At 40.8% G+C, this 21,244-nt stretch overlaps 3 protein-coding genes across 3 annotated transcripts; 1 reads left to right on the top strand and 2 right to left on the bottom strand.

Moving 5' to 3' along the window:
- Nucleotides 1-2,167: 2,167 nt before the first annotated feature.
- LOC117268784 (zona pellucida sperm-binding protein 4-like) lies at nucleotides 2,168-7,828 on the top strand. The gene is made up of 12 exons (XM_033645470.2): nucleotides 2,168-2,461; nucleotides 2,613-2,737; nucleotides 3,727-3,847; nucleotides 4,082-4,216; nucleotides 4,360-4,532; nucleotides 5,322-5,401; nucleotides 5,486-5,619; nucleotides 5,736-5,919; nucleotides 6,004-6,148; nucleotides 6,226-6,295; nucleotides 6,374-6,508; nucleotides 7,669-7,828. The coding sequence occupies exons 1-12, from the start codon at nucleotides 2,269-2,271 to the stop codon at nucleotides 7,809-7,811; spliced, it is 1,638 nt and encodes a 545-aa protein (XP_033501361.2). The 5' UTR covers nucleotides 2,168-2,268; the 3' UTR covers nucleotides 7,812-7,828.
- A 221-nt stretch (nucleotides 7,829-8,049) lies between these two features.
- Nucleotides 8,050-12,461, bottom strand: rrp7a (ribosomal RNA processing 7 homolog A). The gene is made up of 7 exons (XM_033645472.2): nucleotides 12,390-12,461; nucleotides 12,051-12,193; nucleotides 10,102-10,227; nucleotides 9,867-9,990; nucleotides 8,648-8,745; nucleotides 8,359-8,566; nucleotides 8,050-8,239 (listed from the first exon to the last, which is right to left on the bottom strand). The coding sequence occupies exons 1-7, from the start codon at nucleotides 12,451-12,453 to the stop codon at nucleotides 8,154-8,156; spliced, it is 849 nt and encodes a 282-aa protein (XP_033501363.2). The 5' UTR covers nucleotides 12,454-12,461; the 3' UTR covers nucleotides 8,050-8,153.
- Nucleotides 12,462-13,712: 1,251 nt separating this feature from the next.
- On the bottom strand, nucleotides 13,713-21,155 carry poldip3 (polymerase (DNA-directed), delta interacting protein 3). Its single transcript, XM_033643735.2, has 10 exons — nucleotides 21,056-21,155; nucleotides 19,628-19,743; nucleotides 19,055-19,482; nucleotides 18,873-18,923; nucleotides 18,650-18,727; nucleotides 18,308-18,529; nucleotides 17,382-17,459; nucleotides 17,129-17,258; nucleotides 16,786-16,852; nucleotides 13,713-14,896 (listed from the first exon to the last, which is right to left on the bottom strand). Exons 1-10 carry the CDS (start codon nucleotides 21,121-21,123, stop codon nucleotides 14,680-14,682), a joined length of 1,455 nt encoding a protein of 484 aa, XP_033499626.1. The 5' UTR covers nucleotides 21,124-21,155; the 3' UTR covers nucleotides 13,713-14,679.
- Nucleotides 21,156-21,244: the final 89 nt, after the last annotated feature.

Here is a 21,244-nt window from a genome sequence, read left to right on the forward strand (position 1 = left end):
GACTGTTCTCTACTTGTCAGAGGACAGGGGTGGCTGAGTGCGACATAATTTTTTTAATCCTCCTGGAAGCTACAAATATTTTTTCTTGAGCTTCCCTGAGTGGGTTTGTAGCATTACCACACTGGGGTACGCATGCGGTGCACCAAGTAGGTGGAACCTGTACACTATTTGACAGTATCGTCAAAGACGGTGGATAAACCATCCTGAGTCCATTGACTTCAGTGGGAGAAATGAACGTGATTACAGATTATGGCCGATTCTTTCGCCCCATAGTAATGGAAGCAAATATTGGACCCATTTATCACAAGCCACATATCTTCAGAACATTCTGACACCAAAATGGCAAATTTCAGACGGACAAATCAGGAGAAAATTTACTTTGTTCAAGACCTGTCTCTGTCTCAACAACACACTCTCTGGAGATCTGGCAACAGATATCTCCTCTCTGGTGCTGAAATCTGTGCAGTTTCACCAAAGATACTGGATTAAAAAAATATTTTTTCCAGCGGATATCTTAGTTACAACATGACTGAGCTAGCAAAGCAGTTTTGTGTTGCTATGTGTGGTATTTATTCAGTTTTGTCTAGAAAGCATCAGTGGCTGCAGCTGACAGGGACAGCTAACAGCAGCTGCAAAGCTAACATCAGGACGTCATCTGTTAAAAGCCTCCCGTTGTTGGATATGACATGAAACTACTCCAGTTAGCTCAATCATATTGTAACTAAGACATCTGCTGGAAAAAAAATTTTTTTTCACAAACCGCTTATTTATTTAGCTCACAGCCAGTAAGGTTACACACATATTGACAGAAGCGAGGTTGGGGATACTCGTCTTTGATTGGGGTACGGGGGACAATGCCTACTTAGGAGACCGGAAATGTATGTGTTCATACAATGGGAGTATATTGTAGGTGGGCCATCTTGTAGTAATCCAGTATCGTCACTGGCAGCAGCATATACGTCACTACAACCACATGGCTCATACAAACCCAAACAAATTAAGGAAGATTGGTACGACTTACTGTGAACATTACTGTCCATGTAGGCAATTATTTGTCAACTAGGAAAGCTACCATGGATTTTGCCCTCTTGGTCGACATTGTTTGTTTTGTCAGCTGGCAATTATATGGTTGCTGCCCCTGGCTGACAATAACACTCCATTAAAACAGCTTTTCCCTGCACTGAAATGGAGCGGACTCTTTGACCAGCTGAAAATGCATGACCCTCTCTCCACCAAAAATCAGTTATTAGATTTTTAAAACATATATCTTTGATGCTTGAAAGTAAAAAGTTGAAAATTGCAGACAAAATCCTGGAATGAAAAAAATTAATATATTTTTTTCACCCTTGTCGTGCATGCTGATTAGTTAGTGCAAATGGTTTATTTGTGGACAAATTTTAAATGAGACATAAGTCTGACATAAGTATTCATTGCACATGATGTCTCAATAATTTCTGTTTTTACAGTTACTGGCTATGGTAATTTGTGTAATTTTGGCAATTTTTGAAGAAATAAAAGGGATTTTTTTTAATTGGTAGCAAAATAAATATAAAATACAACCATTTTAATTAGTATGCCCCTCCTGTAAGCCAAAATAAAACACACAAGTCTTTCCCTGATGCTTAAAAAAATTATTTGACATGCCTCCTCCTTTTTGCACCTCTTCCTCTTTGCACCTCTTCCTCCACCCTAATAAGTAACGAACAGTCCCTTACTTGAAGAACAATGGACTGTAAGCAGTAACCACAGGTGTATCAGGACAGTATTTAGACACTCATTTGGAACCTTGACAGGATGCAGCACTGATTAAAATTTTAAAATTGCTTATGTAACAATTAGATGGGTACAAGCATTGCCACGGGGGAGAGGCAGAGGGGGGTGAGGGCCTTTGAGTTACGCAATGATGTCATTTAATGGCTCCCTGAGGATACCACGCATATGCTCAGCATGTTATGTATTATTAAAAACTCTGACCTTTTTATTAATTAACCGCTTATTCTGCCCTACTTTTTACAGCAGCTTCAACCCGACTGCTCTTATATGGGGCACAGGTGGACTGCTCTGACATCATTTCAACTTTTTAAATATATGAATGACAATAACAAGCACATACCTGCGTGTAGTGAAGCTCCTGAGCTCTGGTGGAGACAGCAGCAAGCTTCAGACTGATTAACACTAATTAACAGGAGTCACGTGACCCCATCCCTAGCGTCGAAGAAACCACCTGGTATTTCTAGACCAAAACCGTATAAACATCTCAATCAAAAGATGGATTATAAATGTGCAAAACTTTGTGTGATTTCTGTCATTTTTGTCGTCATGGCTCAACACAGCTGGAGCTTCTCGACCGTCCAGGTGAGGAAAACACCTGAGCAGCTCGTCCTGCCGAGAGTCACCTGCTCTGCTGGAAGACTGAAAGCTGTTTTTGGTCCGCTGGTCAAAAGCAATATTCACGTTAAAGGTGAGATAATAATATTTCCAACTTCTGAGATGAGATGGCAAATATGGTTGGAAATGGTTTCAGTAAAAAGAGTTCTCTCAGTCGTTTGATTTTAAAATAAGCTCTCAATATTTGCATGAAATGAGTATGCATGCTTCCCTGTGTTTTTTAGACACATCAGGGGCCATCATCCCTGTGCCTCAGTCTGAGGAGTCCTGTGGAGTGAGGCTGGGCAGAGAGAAAAAACAGAGCCTCTCCCTCTTCAGCAGATATGACAGCTGCTATGCACAGATTGAGGTAAAAATAAGGAACTGTGTGAAAGTTACTGGAGGGCAGAGGGAGCTCTCCCTGACCATTGGCGCCCCTGGCAATTTTTCAGCGAGGTGGCCAGATGGGGCCACGGAAAATGTTTGGGTTGCACACCAAAACCAAAGGCCATAACTTATTTTTAGGATTTCACTCAGGCTGTGGAAGTACATAGACCACTTAAAAATTATGTCAATATGAGTGTTAAAGTTATACTGATATACTTAGTATAGTATAGTATAGTATATCAGTATAACAATAATATGACTAATTATCTGATGTGCATAGACTAATAGTCCAGTTTTAATGTGTTATATATCTGTATGTTAGATGATGCATTATTCTTTCATGCTGGTTGTCTTTTCCCTAAAAAGACAAACATACAGCTTTAATTTGAAGGAAAACCCCGATTGTAAGAACTAAAACATTTACTGGGAACAAGCCTTCTCAAGTTTAGAGGAGACTCAGGGACCCATGGAATCCATTTTTATTCAGATATCTTGAGGTCAGAGTTGAAGGGACCCCTCTGGAAATGCCCATGCCCGTTGTTCCTTCACCGGAGCGTTATTTAGCCCCCCTCTTGGCAAGCCAATATAACATAATTGGTACCAATGGACGCCGTATCTTTTCTAGTTTCAGAAGACATCACTGTCTTGGTGCAAGCTTAAAAAATGAGTGCACCACAGCCTTTTGAAGTAATATTGGCCTCTGATTATTTTCCATGTGGGCGCCACTGTCCTTGACCAAGAGAAAAATTGTAACACCTTCACCACAATACCTGCAAATCATGCAACATTATTGATTGGTACAAAAAGTGAAACCTTTATGGAAAGAGAAAGAAGTTTTCAGCCCCAAACTCAATGTGAAAATGCACCCCGTTTTCTTGAGAAGTATACAGAAGGTGAATATACACATGTAAATGTGTGTAAAGGTGTGTATGGCTTCTTAACGTCTCCACTGCAATGACCTTTGATCCTCAGGGCAGCAAAGTGATCATCCCTCTGCAGGTACAGCTGACAGGAGAGGATCGATGGTTCAGGGTAAACATCAGCTGTCCTCTGATAAAGAGGCACAGCGAGAGGACCCGTGTTATCCCCACACGTGAGTGGAAACAGCCGATGAGCTTTTCAATTGACGGAAACTGATGAAAGTTAGTGCTGACCTCAGATATTAAAGACATAACTGTGTCAATGAGCTTGTTAAAGGGTTAAACTGAATAATCTTCATACACAGAAATAATGCCACGGTAAATGATGTTTACACTACAGAGAGGGTTATGGCATGACACAATTTACTGGTCAAGTTTATGACACTAAAATCACAGCTCTTCTCCAGCATTACCTGGAAACTGTGACACAGAAAAAGCTCTACGAGTGGACTGTGGCCACCAAAGCATTTCTAGAGATGCCTGCTACAAACTGGGATGCTGCTATGATGCTCATGATTTAACCTGCTACTACAGACTCAATGGTAAGACTGGCATATGTCTTAGCCATGTAAAGTACTGTTTATTTCAATTTCAATTATTTATCTCCAACATTTCCTCCAAATAAGAACATATGGTGTTTAAGTGTAACAAAGCCTACATGTTCCTGTGTTGACTATCCTCCCAGTGTGCTCTCTGGATGGACACTTTGTGTTCTCAGTAAAGACCACAGACACTGACACACCCATTGAACCCAGCAGCCTCATTGTCAAGGACCAACCACAGTGTTTTCCTGTGGTCACAACCGCAGACACGGCTGTCTTCAAGATTGGAGTCACGGACTGTGGTGCAAAAGTGAAGGTAATGCTGCTTGACAAGAGTTTGATTCCAACAAAAGACATCTAGTACTTGGATAAAAACATAATCAGTTATAAGCTGGGGTAGACAGTTTCAATTTGGCATACAGCATTGGCAACAACTGCCAACACTGCTTAGCAACCCAATAAAGGAAGATGGACTTATCAAAGTCTGTCAGTAAACAAAGTAAAACATGTTTCAGCATCAGTGACAGAGATAATGGCGCTTACAGTTTAGCCTTCTGCTAACCGTAGCCAAAGGTTCGCGAACGCAGCTTCGAGTTGTGTTTATGTTGCTAACATTAGCTAGACTCTTGAATCACAGTGTGTCCTCTGACTCGATCCCCAACACTACAGACCACCTTGCTGGGAGGAGAGCGGGCAGCAGCTCTGAAAACTGACCCCAAGTCAGCAGTTGCAGCAACCTGAACTCAGTCAGGGGGACAAGGCAGCCCCAACACCTAGCCAGATCAGCAAACTTTCTGTTGCTGCTGTTACACAGGTTAGACCCAGCGCTGCCAGTGGTAACCAGCCCACCACGAAACCCGGCCTAGGGGTTTGCCATGGACAAATTCAAGCTGTAACAGCCATCAACCAACAGTTCATCTCCTGAGCTGCTGCCCACTCTCCTCCCACAAAAGTTGTCTTTAGTGGCAGGGAGCAAGGCCAGATGCTGTTCCTCTGTTCCACTTCAAATTATGTCACACATCATGAAAGCTTTCTAAATTGCATATGATTTAATTCATATATACTTGCTTGATATGCAAACCTTTCCTCTCTACTCGGCTTTTAGGTAGATGGAGATATGAAGATCTATGAGGTGGAAGTGGAGGAGCTGTACACCAAAAGTATAACCAAACATTCTCCATTTAGGTGAGCTGATGGCTTTAACATAAAAATGATGTATGTCACAGTTATTCTGGTGGTGACAAATGTACTGATAGTATGAGCTTTTAGTCTCCAGGTCCAGTGTGAATATGCAGCATCAGATATGAAGCGTGCAGCAGACTTTCGGTCCTTGTACGCAGTGACCAACCCACCACCTGTGGTTGGACTGGGAACCATCAGAGTGCAGATGAGAATAGCCAGAGGTATTAACAATGGAGAGCAGTATGACTGTGTTTTGCAGTATGGAATTACTCACTGCATAGAGAAGTCCTCAGAACTAAACCTTAGTGACTGCGTTTGTGATTATTTGTTCCCCTAGATGCATCCTTCACATCCTTCTTTCCTGAGGACGAGCTTCCGGTGAAATTGCCCCTACGCAAAGCTGCATATGTTGAGATTTCCATCGCTCGGCCGTCCCTAGACCCCACACTTTCCCTGCGTGTACGGGATTGCTTTGCCTACCCTGCGTCTAGACACTCTGTGTGGACGCTTCTCTATGACGGGTAAGGTCGAGGCAATTACAGCAACAGTCCGAGATGAGATGTTGATAGTAAGTGCAGTTGATATTTGTTTCTCCTCATGGATAGATGTCCTAACCCTGTGGATAACATGAGGAGCTCTGTCCCTGTGAGCAACAAGATGAAGACATCCTCCCACTCCCAAGTCAGGAGGTTTGATGTCAAGACCTTTGCCTTCCTGGACCCTCAAACAGGCCAACCAAGTGTGGAGGAGGTAAGGTTATCACGTCCACATATTTCAATAATGTAAAAATGTGTATCTAAGCAAACGTGCAAACATCTCTCACTTAGATGTACTTCTACTGTTGGGTGGAAATTTGCACAGATGACATTGACTGCACACAGCGTTGTGCCATCATTTGTGAGTATATTACAGCATGTTTTTCTTCTACTGTATGTGCTGTGAATATGTGGTAAACTCTTGCCTCCCTTACCACAGCATCTGAGGGTGAGAGACAGAGAAGACAGACGATGTCGGAGTCCAACCAGGGCCAGCTGGTCTCTTTAGGACCACTGCTTCTGGGACAGAACAGCACTGAACAGGAGGACAATCCATGTGTGAAAGAGAAGATGAGTAAGTCCTGCTCAGCACAAGACTGTATGATGTGATGGACCAATGGCAATACTTGAATTACAGAGTTTCATTTTGGCACCATTGGGCAAAAATCTCATGATGAACTTTGAGGATAGTGTAATTCAAGTGGAAAACTAGACCTCTGCACCTCCTCTTGGCTCTGTTTTCAGGCTTTAGAAAACCTAGCCCGGTGTGGCAGACTTTGGCCAATTTTTAGAGGCTGTTCTACAAATACACATGCACACCCCTTCAGTGAAAATCTGATTCAGTGGCAGAGAATCCAACAGAAATGTTGCTATTCCAGCATTGGCAACAACTGCCTGCACTGCAAAGCAACCCCAAAAAGGGAAACAAACTTATCAAAAAGAAAATCTGACAGTAAATAAGACAAGACACCTGTCAATATAGGTAAAGTACTTCAGAGATGGAGAGAAAATGTCCTTTATAGTTCAGCCTTCTGCTAACTTGAGCCAAAGGCTCACGGCTGCAGCATCAAGCTCATGTTTATGTAGCTAACATTAGCTAAAGCCTCGAATCACAGTGAGTCCGCCGTCTCACCCCCGGCCGTTAGAGACCACCTTGCAGGGAGGAGAGCAGGCAGCAGCTCCAGAGTAACTGCAGCAACTCAAATCCAGCCAGCACAAACCCCAGCTCCAGGAGACCTGACAGTCCCAACTCATTGGATCTGGAACTTTATGTTGCTGCCATTACAAAGGTTAGACCCAGCGCTGCCACTGGCCACCAGCCCGCTGTGACACCCAGCTCTGGGGGATTTGTGCTGGCTGAATGAGCCACTATAGACTGCAACCAAAGGTCCATCTCCAGAGCTGCTGCCTGCTCTCCTCCCAGCGAAGCAGTCCACAGTGGCAGTGAGTGAGGCGGAGGGACAGAGGGGTGGCTAGTTACCTAACTGTTGTCTCATTTGTGGTCTAATAAACGGCGAGAGGGCGATGCAAAGAAGGAATCCGCAATGAAATAAGGTTAAATAAATCAACATATGGGAAACGCTGGGGAACTGTATGAATGTCGCACATATGACTGTGGCCAACTAGTGAAAGGGGCTTAGGTCAGAGGAGAGAGCTGCAGGAGGAGGGTGTGTTTTTCTGCCTTTCCAGATTTTTGCCTACCCCAGCTTTTAAATTATTGTCTCTGTTCGTCAGTGTTTCAGGTGACGGTGTATATTCTGTCTGGCGTTGGTGCTGCCCTGCTGCTCATCCTGATGATCATGGTGTGGTCACGCATCAGAAAGCGGCAGAAGCCAGAAGCACAGCAAGTTAAAGTTGACAATGAACAATCTCAATAAAACATTAATTTCATAGAATTCAAAGCTGTAGTCATTCACTCTGGCTGCTTTCATTTTTGTTAACAACCCGCACACACAGGTTTCCAAAGCTAGTTTTTACATAATACTTTAATTCTAATTTTATTAAAACAGGCACTTGTACTTGATCCTGTATGACACCTTTAATTAAACTTTCTTCTACAAACAAGGATTTCCAGATGTCATGATGCGCTTGTAATTCAATAATTGTGATAATAGGTCTGTTAGAATAATAGTTTATTAACACAAAAAAGCTCAGGGTTATAATGTAGTTAAGACTTACAAAAGCAGTTAAATGAGGAGAGAAAAATCAGGGTGGTTGACTCAGTAAGGTTTGAACTTTCTTTGTGCCCTCAGCAGAGCTATTCTCTGTTTATCCTCTTCAAACTTTTTCCTTAGTTCAGCAATATCTGAAAAGAAAGAAACAGCATAGTTAGCAATAACATAGCTTAGTGTCTCTGTCTCTTTCACACTACATCAAGAACAAATCTATCCTGCAGATGAAGAACAAACTAAATCAGCAGCTTACGTTCTTTCTGTGTGTTCCTGTGCTGCCAGGTGTAGAAGTTCATGAGCTCCTTCCTCTTCTTCTTCCTGATCTCCTTCTGTAGAGTCCTCTTGTTGGCTGCCTCACTGTGAGGCCGGGCCTTGGTGCCCTTGGGTCCTCTTGTGACTTTCACCCAGCCCTCTTCATCCTCTTGTTGCTGCTCGGCCTCCTTCCTCTGCCTCTCCGCTTCCTGCAACAAAGAAAACATGCTGAAGTCGCATGGACTAAAAAGGAGCGTGTGATGCTGAAGGAAGAGTTGCAGAATTCTCACCTCCTCTTTTCGCTTGTCGTAGTCTTCCATAAAGGAGTCGACGATTTGTTGCAGTTTGTCCGTTTGAATGAAAGAGCTGGTGTACTGCTGAATCCATTCTGGCATAAGAAAGTGCAGCAAATAACATGAGTGGGTCATAAGGCTGATTTGTTCTGAGTGTGTAACAGTTTGTAAAAGAGTAGGTAAAGTAAATACCATCATGCTGTCACTTTACATTGATGTACTTTACTTAAAGGAACAGTGTGTAAGATTTAGGGGGGTTTAGTGGCATCTAGTGGTGAGAACTGCAGATTGCAACAAGCTGAAAGTGGTTAGAATTCCTTCACGGTTCATTGTTAAGCAGGTTTTCAGCCAGGAGGTTTCATCATCTCCAAATCAAATGTAACTGGTGATTTAAACCCGCTAAAACACTAAATAAAGCAGTTTCATGATTAAAAATCTGTGTTTTTCCAACACTTTCATCACGGAGGGGCTGCTAACTATGGTGGCTGATGCTGAAATGCAAATGGCCCACAATGATTCTTATTTTCAGGTGACTATACACTAAAGAAAACATACTAATACTGTATTCCATTCTGCAATTGCAATACTGTACACAAATTTCGATTTATATTCTATTAATGTTTGTTTTTACTTTCCTCATTAGTGGTGTGATTTTCCCTTTTTCATGTTAGACATTTAGTGTGCATTGAGGCCTCAGATTTTCATTGCCAAGGACTGCTTTTATATACAGTATCTTTATTAAACCAGGGAAAAATATCATTGAGATTTAAAATCTCATTTTCAAGAGCACCCTGGCCAAGAGGGCAGCATAAATATCCCTCTTGATCAGCTTCTCTGTAACTGTTGGGCATATGAAAAGAATGAAGAGCTTGATAACGTGTGTGATCAACAAAGACCTGACTCAACTCAAACTGTAATACTAGAATTAGGAATGCACCGATCCGATATCTGGATCGAATATCGGCCCCGATATCATCAAAATAGATGAATCGGGTATGGGAAAATGCAACCTATACCTGAGGCGATCCTTTCCCTTTAAATCTATTGTGACGCGAGCTACGTCATACGTCAACTCTAAACTGAAAAAGCTGGATCGGTGCATCTCTAACTAGAATCATATTTGAAATCAAACCAACACAAAACAACCACCGAATGAAATGAGAAATATTCAACCTTGCATTAATAGAAATGAATGCATCACTGTAGCATCACTCACTCTGCGAGCCTGTCCTCACTGGATGCTTCTCTGTGCAGACCACCAAAGGCACATCATGTGGGTGTGATTTAACTGCTGCTACACTGGAGGAGTTTTGGAACACGATGTAGCCAACTTTGAAACACTGGAAGATACAGACAGAAACACAAGATGTAAAACCAGAAATATACTGCACATAATAAGTATAGTATGGTATTACAGTAGAGAGAAATCAGCAGCAGCAGCGCAGGCCAACCTGTTTTTCGACTGGTTTAAAGAACCTGGACAGCTTGGGTCCAGACTCCTGAGATGAACCCGGGTGGTCTCGGAGCTCCACAGACTCAACATAGCCGAACTGTGAAAACAGCTCTTTGACAACAGCCTGCAACACAAACAGCAGAGAGGAAATGACAGTTGTCTGTATTTCTATAATAAAAGATAACAACTCACTGCGTTAGCAACTGATTGAGTAACAGATACATAAAGTGTAGGCTAAGATGGGGGAAGATGCCCCTTAACAACAAAGTCAATTTAGTGTATAATTAAAAAATATTTGGATATAATTTTAACATGTGCCAGATGATGATGCATAAACACACACTGATGCCTCATGACCAGGGCCGAGATGCCCCAGTGCTACAAAATGAACTATCTCACAAAATAAAACAAACTAATCTCCCAACACTGACCCATTAATAGATTATCTAGAGGCCTTGTAGACTTTCCTTCAGGTTAACTGTTATCATTTCAAGATGTCTTCCGCCAGTAAGCTTGATTTGATTTGATCTGATTTTTATTTGTCTCAAACAAGCACAAGCATTAAAAAACAGGCAGTATATGTAATAGAAAAAAAATGGCACACTGTGATAACGTGCAAGTTCGAGAAGGGGCTGAAGGAAGCAAAGCTTATCATGTTCAGCCCCCCCCTTACATTGTCATATAAGCACATACATAATCGATAAATCTGTAAAAGCTTGCTAAAATGTTGGCTAATACTAGATAGCTAGCAATGCTAGAACCTAAAATTGCTGTCACTACACAGAATAGAGCTATACAATATTTTCCGGGGGTTAATGGGTTTGCTCCTGTCCCAGCAATTAAGAAAAGGCTGTTACAGAAATTGAAAGAGAAATGGTTTCTAAAACATTCTGTCAATGCCCAAATTAAGGACGTGTGTACTTAAAACAGAAGTTTGGCGCGGAACCATATGTAACATCCTATTCATCTAGAGGACAAAGATCTTTGGTTGCACAGCAGAGAGCTGGATTATTCTTCTGGCCATTGAGACCGGGCGATTCCACAATATTCAGGAGGAAAACAGAATATGTGAGCTGTGTGATTTGGGTAAAGTGGAAAGAGAGTCTCATTTTCTTTTGTATTGCCCACACTATGATGACTTAAGAGCACGTATGTTCCATTAAATGGCTCGTCTAAACCCTGACATTTTTTGGTGCTCAGATGACCAAAAGCTAGAATGGTTGATTTATTTTGATAAGTTTGCCAGTTTTGTTGCTACAGCCTGGAAGAGAAGGCAAGAATGTTTGTTTAATTAGATTTTATTTTTGAACTCTTCCTTTTAATTTTACGTGACAAAAGCCTTTGGGAATGATTCATGATCTCGGTCTTCCAAATTGATGATCTGATTGTATGTGATGCTTTAATTGTTTTACTGCTTTGTTTCATTTTCTTTCCTTTAAATGAATTTATGTTTGCTGGACTCTGTATCCGGCTGCTCTGATTACAAGCTGGGCATAACTGACTGCATGACACGATAATAATGTTTTATAGATAACGATGCTTTTGATATCTGGCTAACTAACTAATCACACTAACAAGCTTTTTAAAGTTTTAGCTTAAAACTACAATACTATACTACGACTATATGTAGATATGACCTATATAAAGTCACATCTGACTCCATACTAGTTAATCTAACTAAATAAGAATGCCCCCAGAGGTTTTTGGTTTTTATGTACAACTTCATATAAATATACAGATCACTATTTACCAGTGACAAAAACATTAGATACCTTTACCCTAAAACAGTTTTGGTGGAATAAATCTCAAGAGTGCAGCAATTCAGATGAAATGTCACCATTCACCACAGAGCCATTAAATACACGTGTTGACAGTAGACTTAGCACCATATACGTGGTAAGAGAGGAATTAAGGGGTAGGTGGCATCTCACCCCATCTGACCCTAACCTGTGAGCAGTACGGGGGGATGTTGAGCACAAATAAAGTCCGGTCCAGTGGTCTGTGTGAACTCTTCTCTGCTCGGACTTTGTGCTCCTTCACAAATAGCTGGTGCTGAGCAGCACTGTCGGGACTGAACTGTAAGGACAGCACTGCGGAGAGAGTCAGGAGAAGACGAATAAACCTAAAGCCAACACATCACTCTGTACAGTAGACAGACAGACAGAGCTGTACCGTTCAATAAATAACCAAACCGTGTAAAATAACAACGTAAAGTTCTGTTCTTGGATATATCAATAAACTAGCAAAAAAACTGAGATGAATCATATTAATTTTGTAAACAAATACCTGCGAATCCTCCAGGAATAATACAAGCCTTGTTACTGGCATGTTTCTTCTTGGACGGCGCCATTTTGAAGTGACCTATTACACCGGAAGTAGAACTAAAACCACGGTAAGGAAATATATTTCGATTTTTTAAAATATATAAATTAACATCAAAATTTAAACGCAATCACTATGTACCCTGTTAAATTTAATAAATAATTTGATTGTTTAAATTACTTATATTTAACTAACGTAACTTATTACATTTGATTACTTTTGGATTACTTTACTAACAAACGTGGCAATAAAACTGAAAAATGTCCGAAAATTAGGCTATGCCAAAAGTTGGTATTCCAGCACGGTGAGCAAATGCAAAGGAACAAATTAAATGTTAAATTCTACATTAATTTCTTTTAACTGAAAATAATACATTTGGATGTATTACCCTCTGGTAATCACAAGCATTTTAATTAGTAACTGTAATTTAATAACATATTTTTTGTCAGTAACTGATCACATTTATTTTATTTTGTAATGTAATTAAATGTAACAGTAACCATTGATAGATTTCAAGAAGTTCCAAATCTAAAAATTTTGCCATTTCCCCACACATTTCAAATACTAGAGTTTTCTTATAATATTAATTTTAGTTTATCCAACAGAGTCCAAACACACTAGTAATATGTAATCATTTTCAGCACAACAAAATAAAATTTGTACCAAAAAACTGCATCTAAAATTACATGATGAACAACTTTGTTAATTGTTTAAAGGTATTTTGTTGTTTTTTCTTTTTCTTGGTTCGTTTTTTTGTGCTGTCAGGCTGGTTTAGTTGGTTTTTATTTATCGTGTATGTACATATATGGTTTATATAAAAACATGTTGTATTGTTGATCCTAATGTGGTATTTTTATATTTTTGCCAAACAATTTACACGTGCAATGATCCTGTAAATTTTGTACTTGAGAACCCAATTAAAAAAGTGGTTGGAACAATAAAATAAATATTAAAATCATTTAATATTCCAGCTTAAAACAAATTTCTAAGACTTTTTGCTGTTGGATTTTAGTTGTAACTGTATAACATATGTGGAGTTTCATGTCCAAGAGAAAAGGGCATTCCTCTGTAGCTCACAATCTAAATTTGAAATAGTAAGGTAACGTTAATTACCAACCTCAGGCTTCTGAAAATTGGAAAAACTGACAGCACTTAAGAAAATATGTAATTTCATTACTGGTCTGAAGTTTTTATAAAGACCCTCAAGCTGTATGTCAGTACAGCATTTAGGCAGATCTCTGTTAAAATGCATCATCACATGGCAGGCAGGAAAGACGAGTCTCAGACTACAAAGCTAAATATTTAATGGCGACATTTCACAGACAGATCTGACCTCTCTAGTCTCTTGACTGACATACCAAGAAAGCAACAGAAAGTAATTTACAGTCTTTGAACAAAAATCAAATATAATGTATACTAGGAAGAATTAAACATACACTGCTTCAAAACCGAGTAAAACCAGTCACAAGTAGAGCACAGAAGAATCTGGATGCCACAAGGATGGTGAAAACAAAAACACAACATATGACTGTCTGAAAACTGGTTTACTGAAATGATGGTTATAGTTTGTCTGAACATCCCTGATTTACTCACAAGTGTTTCAGTCATTTTACATGTTAAAGGTCGAGCTGTGGCAATGATTTACTGAACATAGTTTCGTTGTCCTGCCTAATCAGATAGATATAGTATCTACTGTTCTTCTTCTACTGTATTCTGTTTTATTTCTATGGTCTGTTTGCACCAGAGAAAATCTAACAAGAGGTACAGACAATAAAACTGAATACAAATGTGTGGATGTATGGGTATTAAACAAAATAATTCTCTCCATCGTGACAATGCTGCTCAGTGTCTGATAATTTGATTTTTTTAATCTCCTTTTTTTCTAGTTTCTCTTCTTTTGTAGGACTCGGGTGAGTATTAAAAAAACAACATATTCAAATGGGCTGGTGTTGAATTAATGAAAAATTTAAAAAAAATCCCTACACATCCTGTTTGATTTGGCATCCCCCACCACATTGGATTAAAACAACTTATCACCTCACACTTCCCTCCACTGGTCCATCTCAGAGACAAACGGGTGATATTTGGACAGCACAAAACCAAAAACAAGATTTTGCGTGTCCATGAATTTCCCATTTGGAGAAGTCAGGTATATCAAATGTGTAAAAATCAGTTTCATATGAGAGAATGAGGAACACTGAGAATGCAGTAATATGTTTATGAACAGAGACAGTGTATTCACATGAGACATGAGCTATATCTTGATGCGGAAGGCGGTGGCCTGTGAGCTGGGGGGCTCAGTGGTGGAGGTGGACTGTGCGGTGGACTTGAACAGAGCTTTGAGGATGGTCTGGGGGTCCACCTCTGGAGTGGGCTGAGAGGAAGCTCTCTGACCGACAGGGCGTGACAAGGAGGGAGGCAGACCGTCTTTCTTGGTACTGCTGCCTGCGCCGGGAGTGTCACTGAGCCTCCTGCAGGAGTCAGGAAGAGAATGACACGAGATCACAATAGGCATAAAACAATTAACAGGGTCCTACCTGTCTTAGTCCAAAAAAACATAACTTCTGCACATTATATTCTGAGTTATAGTTGTCACGTATTCTTTACTCTAGTGGATAGCGCAAGCAACAAACACAGCAACAGCCAATGGCATACACTTCCTTTAAGAAGTATTTCACTGCTGGAAAGATGGTCTTTAATAAAACGAGGTTGTTTATTCTGTACAAAGAGGCAAATACTTTTGAAATTGGTGCTATATGATCAGAGAAAAAGGACACTTTTTCTCAAGTGGGAGAAAACCTACAACTACAAGAATGCACTGCAGTGCACCAGACCAATATGTGACTCCTGCTGGTGGGTGACTCGATGTTAACGCTTCATTTGAAACAACAGCAGCCAGCTGGTAACAAATGATGTCATATTACAGTTAAACAGTGAGCTAAAATATTTTTCTGTAAATATTTGAGGTAGGAAATGGACAACTCAGTTTTAGAATACTGGTCTATATTTGATCAGCGCTGCCTAGTTTTACATCCTCCATTGTCACTGAGCAGGAAACAGTATGGCGCCCACTTCCTGTTCACAAACTCTCGCTATTACAGCTAAACATGGCACTAAAATATGTCTCTAAAAACACTGCAGGTGAGAAACAAGTAATACAGTGACATAATCTTGATATATTCGATCGCATTGCCATTTTCACAGTTTGATTGGATCTCGTTCCAAGTTTGAGATTATGACCACATTTATTAACTTTAATCAATTCATTTTTTGTAAATATTTTTGAATATTCTTCCCCATACCACTAGAGAGAGCTTGCGTAACACAGGTGGTACACGTACCATACTTGTAGAACCAGTGACGTAGACTGAATAATACATCCACAAAATGTGTTATCTGAGTAACTGCTTCATCAAAGGCAGCTCAGTGTACCACTAAACAGCTGACCAAACATACAAATGCTTATTCAAATAAGGCAGTTAACAAAAGGAAGCCTGGATAGCCAACTGAATAGATGCAATGTCTCTATTCTTTATACTGAAAGGAAATAAAAAGGTTGACACGAACTTCAACTCTGTGTGGTGCCAAATTACACCTCAGAGGACATAAACAAAATTAAGTGTGTGGATATAAACAGTCAACTGCTACAGATTAATTAGAGACAAAAAGGGCACTTGGAAAGCGCAGACCTCTGCCAAGGCCTAATGTGTTTTCTCACAATGTTAATAAAAATCAAAAAGTGATTAGTGTATAAAAACTGTGTTCAAAACCTCTCCACGACTTTTCACAATTTTTCACCAAATGTCTGTGACTTTATTCAAGTAGTTTAAAATGGGTAGGGCCTGTATAGCGATCATAGGGTGCAATAATGTGGCTCCTAACCAGTGAGCAAAGAGACACGCTGCAGCAAAAATGTAGCATGGGATATGGAATTCAATGCCTTTGTGACTGCACATACAGTCAACACAGAGCGGTAGCGTTATCTGGCCTGGCTATGGCATGCGTAGAAAATGCGCTGATGCTGGCAATATGTTGAGCGACCTTTTGGTTGTCTTGTTTTTTTGGCCTTTAGCATAAGGCATTTGTGGATAAGCAAATGGCTTTAGTAGTTTTCTTGTTGGCGGGAATGTTAGACAGTCCCATCTGGGAAATGGCTTTTCTAATTTTGTATTTTTTTCCAGGAATTTCATGACTGTGAGACCCCCCACTTGGCTACACCTTTCCACCAAGTTTTATGAAAATTGTGCCAGTAGTTTTTCCCATAATCCTGCTGACAGACAGACAAACCAGCAAACAAACAAACAAACATGACCTCCTTGATGGAGGTAAAGAAGGAATGAAGCCCTGCAGGCTCACTTACAATAGAATGGGCTGATCGGAAGTGATGACATTTCCCTGAATATGAAGGTTACACTTCATGGGTTGGCCTGGAGGAGGAAAAGAGGAAAGGATTTTAAAAAATAAATAAACACAAGTGAATGAAAGTCTTTCAATCTGGCTATTGACAGTTTAAGTGATGTTAAATTCATCAAACTTGGCTATCCTTTAGTTCAACAACAGCACTTTGTTTTAACAGACATCTACAGTGATGTTCCTAACCAGCAAACTCAGTACTGTAGTCACTGTCCTGCTTGCAAAACTGAAGCTAGTGCCTAAAAAACAGAGAACCATTTGATGTGTGTGTCCTTGCCACTGGGACTTACCGTCCAGGCAGCGGTTGTTGTACTTCCTGTATGCGCTCACGGCGTCTTCTTTACGCACAAACACCACTTCAGCCACACCCACCTTCACCAGTCGTGCTCGCTTCAAGGCCCCGCACACACAGAACAGTTCCTATGGACAAACAGATATAAAGTACAAACACACAGGATGAGTCATCATAGCGCTACAGCAGGCAGCACATCACTAAAGAGCAAACATTACAAAAGGTTATTGGCATCAGTGTAATTTACTCACAACTATGTCTTCCTCTGTGACCCGGGGGTGCAGGTTGTTCACTGTTATTTTTGTCCCCTCCAACGGACTGAAAGCAGGCTAGAAAAAAATAGGACAATGCCACATGATCAAGCATATGCAATCAAAATGGCTAACATAACAAAGCATGATGGTTATGCTAACGTGCCAAATGTCTCAGCTTGTATTCAGTTTTCCCATCGTAACAGTTACAGCTATTTAAGTATTGACGCCACAATGAAGCGGTCAGCTCATGAAATCATTTTGTTTATTTTCATTTCAAGCCACTGCAGTGACTATGTGTCGGAAAGCCTTGGAAGCACCAACATTTTTACCGAACAGATGTCAGGCTAATCGCATTAAATCCTACATTCAATTACTGGGGTAAACCCCAAATACTGACAGGAGATCAGCAGATCCAGGTCAGCTATTTTACTGAAAGAGGGTAAGGGAGGAGGAAAGCATGATGGGAGTAAACGAAAACCTGTTCCTGGACTCATTCCTGGCAGACTCTATATTTAGCTGATTTTGTGAAAAAGTCCAAGAGATTTCAGACGAGTTCTTCTTGAACAAGACTCGGTTACACACACACACACTAACAAACAGATCGGATCAGCAGAAGACACTTAAAATAACAATCTAAACCTGTCAGTAGCAAAAACAAGCACTTTTAGTGAACATAAATTGATGGTGCCCTGTTGCCCGTACGGATTACATTGCAGCCTGTTTTGCTGCAGTGGCTCTCTCAGTACTAGACTAGTCTGTCTCCGTTAGTCACTTAGATAAAAAAAAAGTAGGGTCCAGGTTGAAAAATACAAACGTTTCCCTTTAAGAGCTTTTCCACACAATGTTGGCAACACCAATGCAAAATACACAAGCTACTAAGGCAGAGAATGTGTGCACACTGAGATGCACGCAGGAATGTTTACCTGAGGGGGAGCAGGAGCTGCTGTGCTGGTTTCCGCTGTGCTCTGCTGGAGAGTCCTGGAGACTGGTTGTAAGGCTGCAGCTGAGGGCCGGGTGGAAGCCATGCTGGGGTTAGGCCGGGTGGGAGCCACAGGGACAGGAGGACGTGGGGCTGTGTAAGCATCATTTTTAACCACCTTGGTGATTGGAGCCGACATGGAGAATGTAGAGCCCACTGCACCAGGCTGTATGTAACAAAAAAAATGCAAAGTCCAGTCACTGGATTAACAATAATTTAATTATATGTTTGAGTTTCTGTGTGGATTCAGGATTAGATAAGTCAGCTGTCATGAAGCAGCTCTTACCCGTGACTGTAGCATATTATTAGCTGTAGTGATTTTTATTTGTTTACTGTGGGTGCCTTCATGTTCATTTGAGAGAGGCTGTGGGAGAGAAAATATATGATTTTAATACCATGTTTTACAATCTAAGGCATAATACAAGGGACACATTGTGTTCACTTTAAGGAGAATATTTTCATTACTCTCAATCCGTCTTGTTTAAACATGTCAGGAAAAACAGCTTTACCTGTGTAGCTGCACGTATTCCACCCAACATCCCTGCTCCTACTGGACGTTGCTGTAAAGACAAGCATCAAACATTAAAATACAGAAAGCATGGCAATGTACTTTTAGGCTTCAACAAGTATACATACATGCAGGCAATGTCACTGATCTGCTATAAAAAAAAGTAACTTATTTTAACCTCACCTGGATGGTCTTGGTTATTTTTAGGGGTGGTGGTGCAGCAGCTGCCTGTGTCGGTGTCCCTCCAATGCTCCTCTTGAGGCTCAGTCTATCACGAGCATCCATCATTCTCTTATTATTGTTCAGCTGTAGCGTTGTGCCCCTCGCATTCAGTCCTTGTACATTGGGGGCAAACTGCCTCGTGTTCACGCCAGCGAGGTTGTTGTTGGTGTGTATCTGTATCTGCGGCACAAGTGTCTGGCTCTGCAGATGGTGCGTTACCGCCGTGTTTTGTGTGGTCTGTGCAGGGACGCCAAACTGATTCTGCCCCTGTTTGCGTGAGTTGATCATCTGACGAGCATCCTGCACTCCTCCTCCTCCTCCCCTGCCGCGGATTTTGAAGCGAGCATCTTTCTGACCCAGCTTTTCTCTGGCGTCTTTCACTTGAAAACCTGAGGGGAGACAGGAAAAATATTGAGGCAAACTTCATGTTAATCTCCAAAACATAAACACTCATAGTCAGTTTTTTCACTAAATGTAAGTATTAGTTTAGGGAACTTTTTTTTTTTTTGTCAAGGCAGTAATGTTGGCCCTTACCTGCTCCTCCTCCTCCTGCTCCTCCTCCAAGCCGCTGTCTGATATCATTAGCCCCAATCTTCTGCCGGGCATCAAAACTTTTGCCAACCCCTCCTGCACCCCGTCCAAACATGGGCCTGTAAGAAAGAACAGAAGTGCCTTCAAGTTCATCAGTGGTACTGTGTTGTAGAAATTCCTGTAATAAAATAAACACAAAGAAAGCAGTTTTATTTGAGAGTTTATTACAGTTTTCCTATGCACACAGGGGTCATGCCTTCACAAGACAAAGACCGTCGAATAAGTTACTTTCAAACGTTATGCAAAAATTCTCCTGACAGAAAAAAATAAACAGAAATCCTGTCTGCCTAACAGTACAGGCATTCATAACAACTTATACTTAGCTGTCTTATCTTATCTTATCGTTCCCCCAGACACAGAGTCTTTTTATTAGGGAGAAGAAGCTTGACTGAGCTTGAGATGAGAATATGGTCGTGACTTCAACTTTGTGTATACATAAAATATAAGATATATAAGTAAGCAGTAGATACGGAATTCCCATCACATACTGCAACACCCATTAGGATTAGACATTGCTTCATTCCAAACCATAAAGTTCATAAATTTTTCCTTATCTGCTGCGAGGGTCCTAAGGACAGAGGGATGTCGTATGCTGTAAAGCCCTGTGAGTCAAACTGCAATTTGTGATATTGGGCTTTATAAATAAAATTGATTGATTGATTGATTGATAAATATACATAGATGTTGACTTTTAGGGGGGAGACTTAAAATAACAGCAACAATAATATTACAGGAAAAACGTATTTAAAGTGTTATTTTTCACGCAGTACAAAGAACGCATTTGACTGCTGTCGTGCTGGGCCTTGCTAGTTGCACAGACATTATGAAAATATAATTTGGCCTGTACTTTCTCACACACCTGTGGATGATAATAAGTTTAAAACATTCATTTAAACACGCCACCGCTCTCGTTTAACCAAATGGTTACAGCAACTACATTTGTTTAGTAAGTGGGTACAACCAGGGTGCAACAACCTTCTTTGCTGCCAACATAAATATTAGCTTGCTAACTAGCTACGGTAGCTAAGTCGTAAAATGAACCTATAAACCTACGCAAATTGGTCGGGGCTTTTCAAGTTTAAGCTTTATCACAACTACTGAATACTACTTTGGTTGAATAATTACAACGTATCTTCCAAGTTTAACGACGAATAGCTTTAAACCCAAAGGCCTACAGCTAATACAGTTTAGCCGAGCGTTTGCGATGTACTCGCTGCTTGCTGAAATGGGCTAGCCTTAGCTAACGTTAGCTAACGTTAGCCAACTAGCTACCAACACCTCTAAATTCACGTTATGCGTTTTGGAATGTTACTACAAACTGCCCCTTCCTCGATAAGCAAACATCTATCCGTGCACTGATAGTTTAAATACCGTTTAATGGGTGCCTTGGCGTTAATACCGCGCTGTCGTATCACTTCATCCAAAGAGATGTCTGCCATTTTCTCACAATGCCCCACAGCGCATGCGTGCAGGAGAAGTTTTCACCTAGCGCTACGGAAGACGGTCAGGGCCAAAATGCAAATTTTATGTGGGGAACCGACGACATGTTTCGGTGTTTGA

Source organism: Epinephelus lanceolatus, chromosome 18 (genome assembly GCF_041903045.1).
Source record: "Epinephelus lanceolatus isolate andai-2023 chromosome 18, ASM4190304v1, whole genome shotgun sequence".
NCBI classification, from domain to species: Eukaryota; Metazoa; Chordata; class Actinopteri; order Perciformes; family Serranidae; genus Epinephelus; species Epinephelus lanceolatus.

Bases quoted from the DNA above. Each gene is read 5' to 3' on its own strand.
- LOC117268784 (XM_033645470.2), top strand. From the start codon at position 2,269: ATGGATTATAAATGTGCAAAACTTTGTGTGATTTCTGTCATTTTTGTC. The intron at 2,738-3,726 runs GTAAAAATAAGG...TTTGATCCTCAG, and splicing joins GCTGCTATGCACAGATTGAG to GGCAGCAAAGTGATCATCCC. The intron at 6,509-7,668 runs GTAAGTCCTGCT...TCTGTTCGTCAG, and splicing joins ATGTGTGAAAGAGAAGATGA to TGTTTCAGGTGACGGTGTAT.
- rrp7a (XM_033645472.2), bottom strand. From the start codon at position 12,453: ATGGCGCCGTCCAAGAAGAAACATGCCAGTAACAAGGCTTGTATTATT. The intron at 10,228-12,050 runs GTTAGGGTCAGA...TTTGTGTTGCAG, and splicing joins TCCCCCCGTACTGCTCACAG to GCTGTTGTCAAAGAGCTGTT. The intron at 8,240-8,358 runs GTAAGCTGCTGA...CTTTCTTTTCAG, and splicing joins CAGGAACACACAGAAAGAAC to ATATTGCTGAACTAAGGAAA.
- poldip3 (XM_033643735.2), bottom strand. From the start codon at position 21,123: ATGGCAGACATCTCTTTGGATGAAGTGATACGACAGCGCGGTATTAAC. The intron at 18,728-18,872 runs GTAAAGCTGTTT...TCTCTCCCACAG, and splicing joins GAATACGTGCAGCTACACAG to CCTCTCTCAAATGAACATGA. The intron at 17,259-17,381 runs GTGAGTAAATTA...GTTTGTCCATAG, and splicing joins TCACAGAGGAAGACATAGTT to GAACTGTTCTGTGTGTGCGG.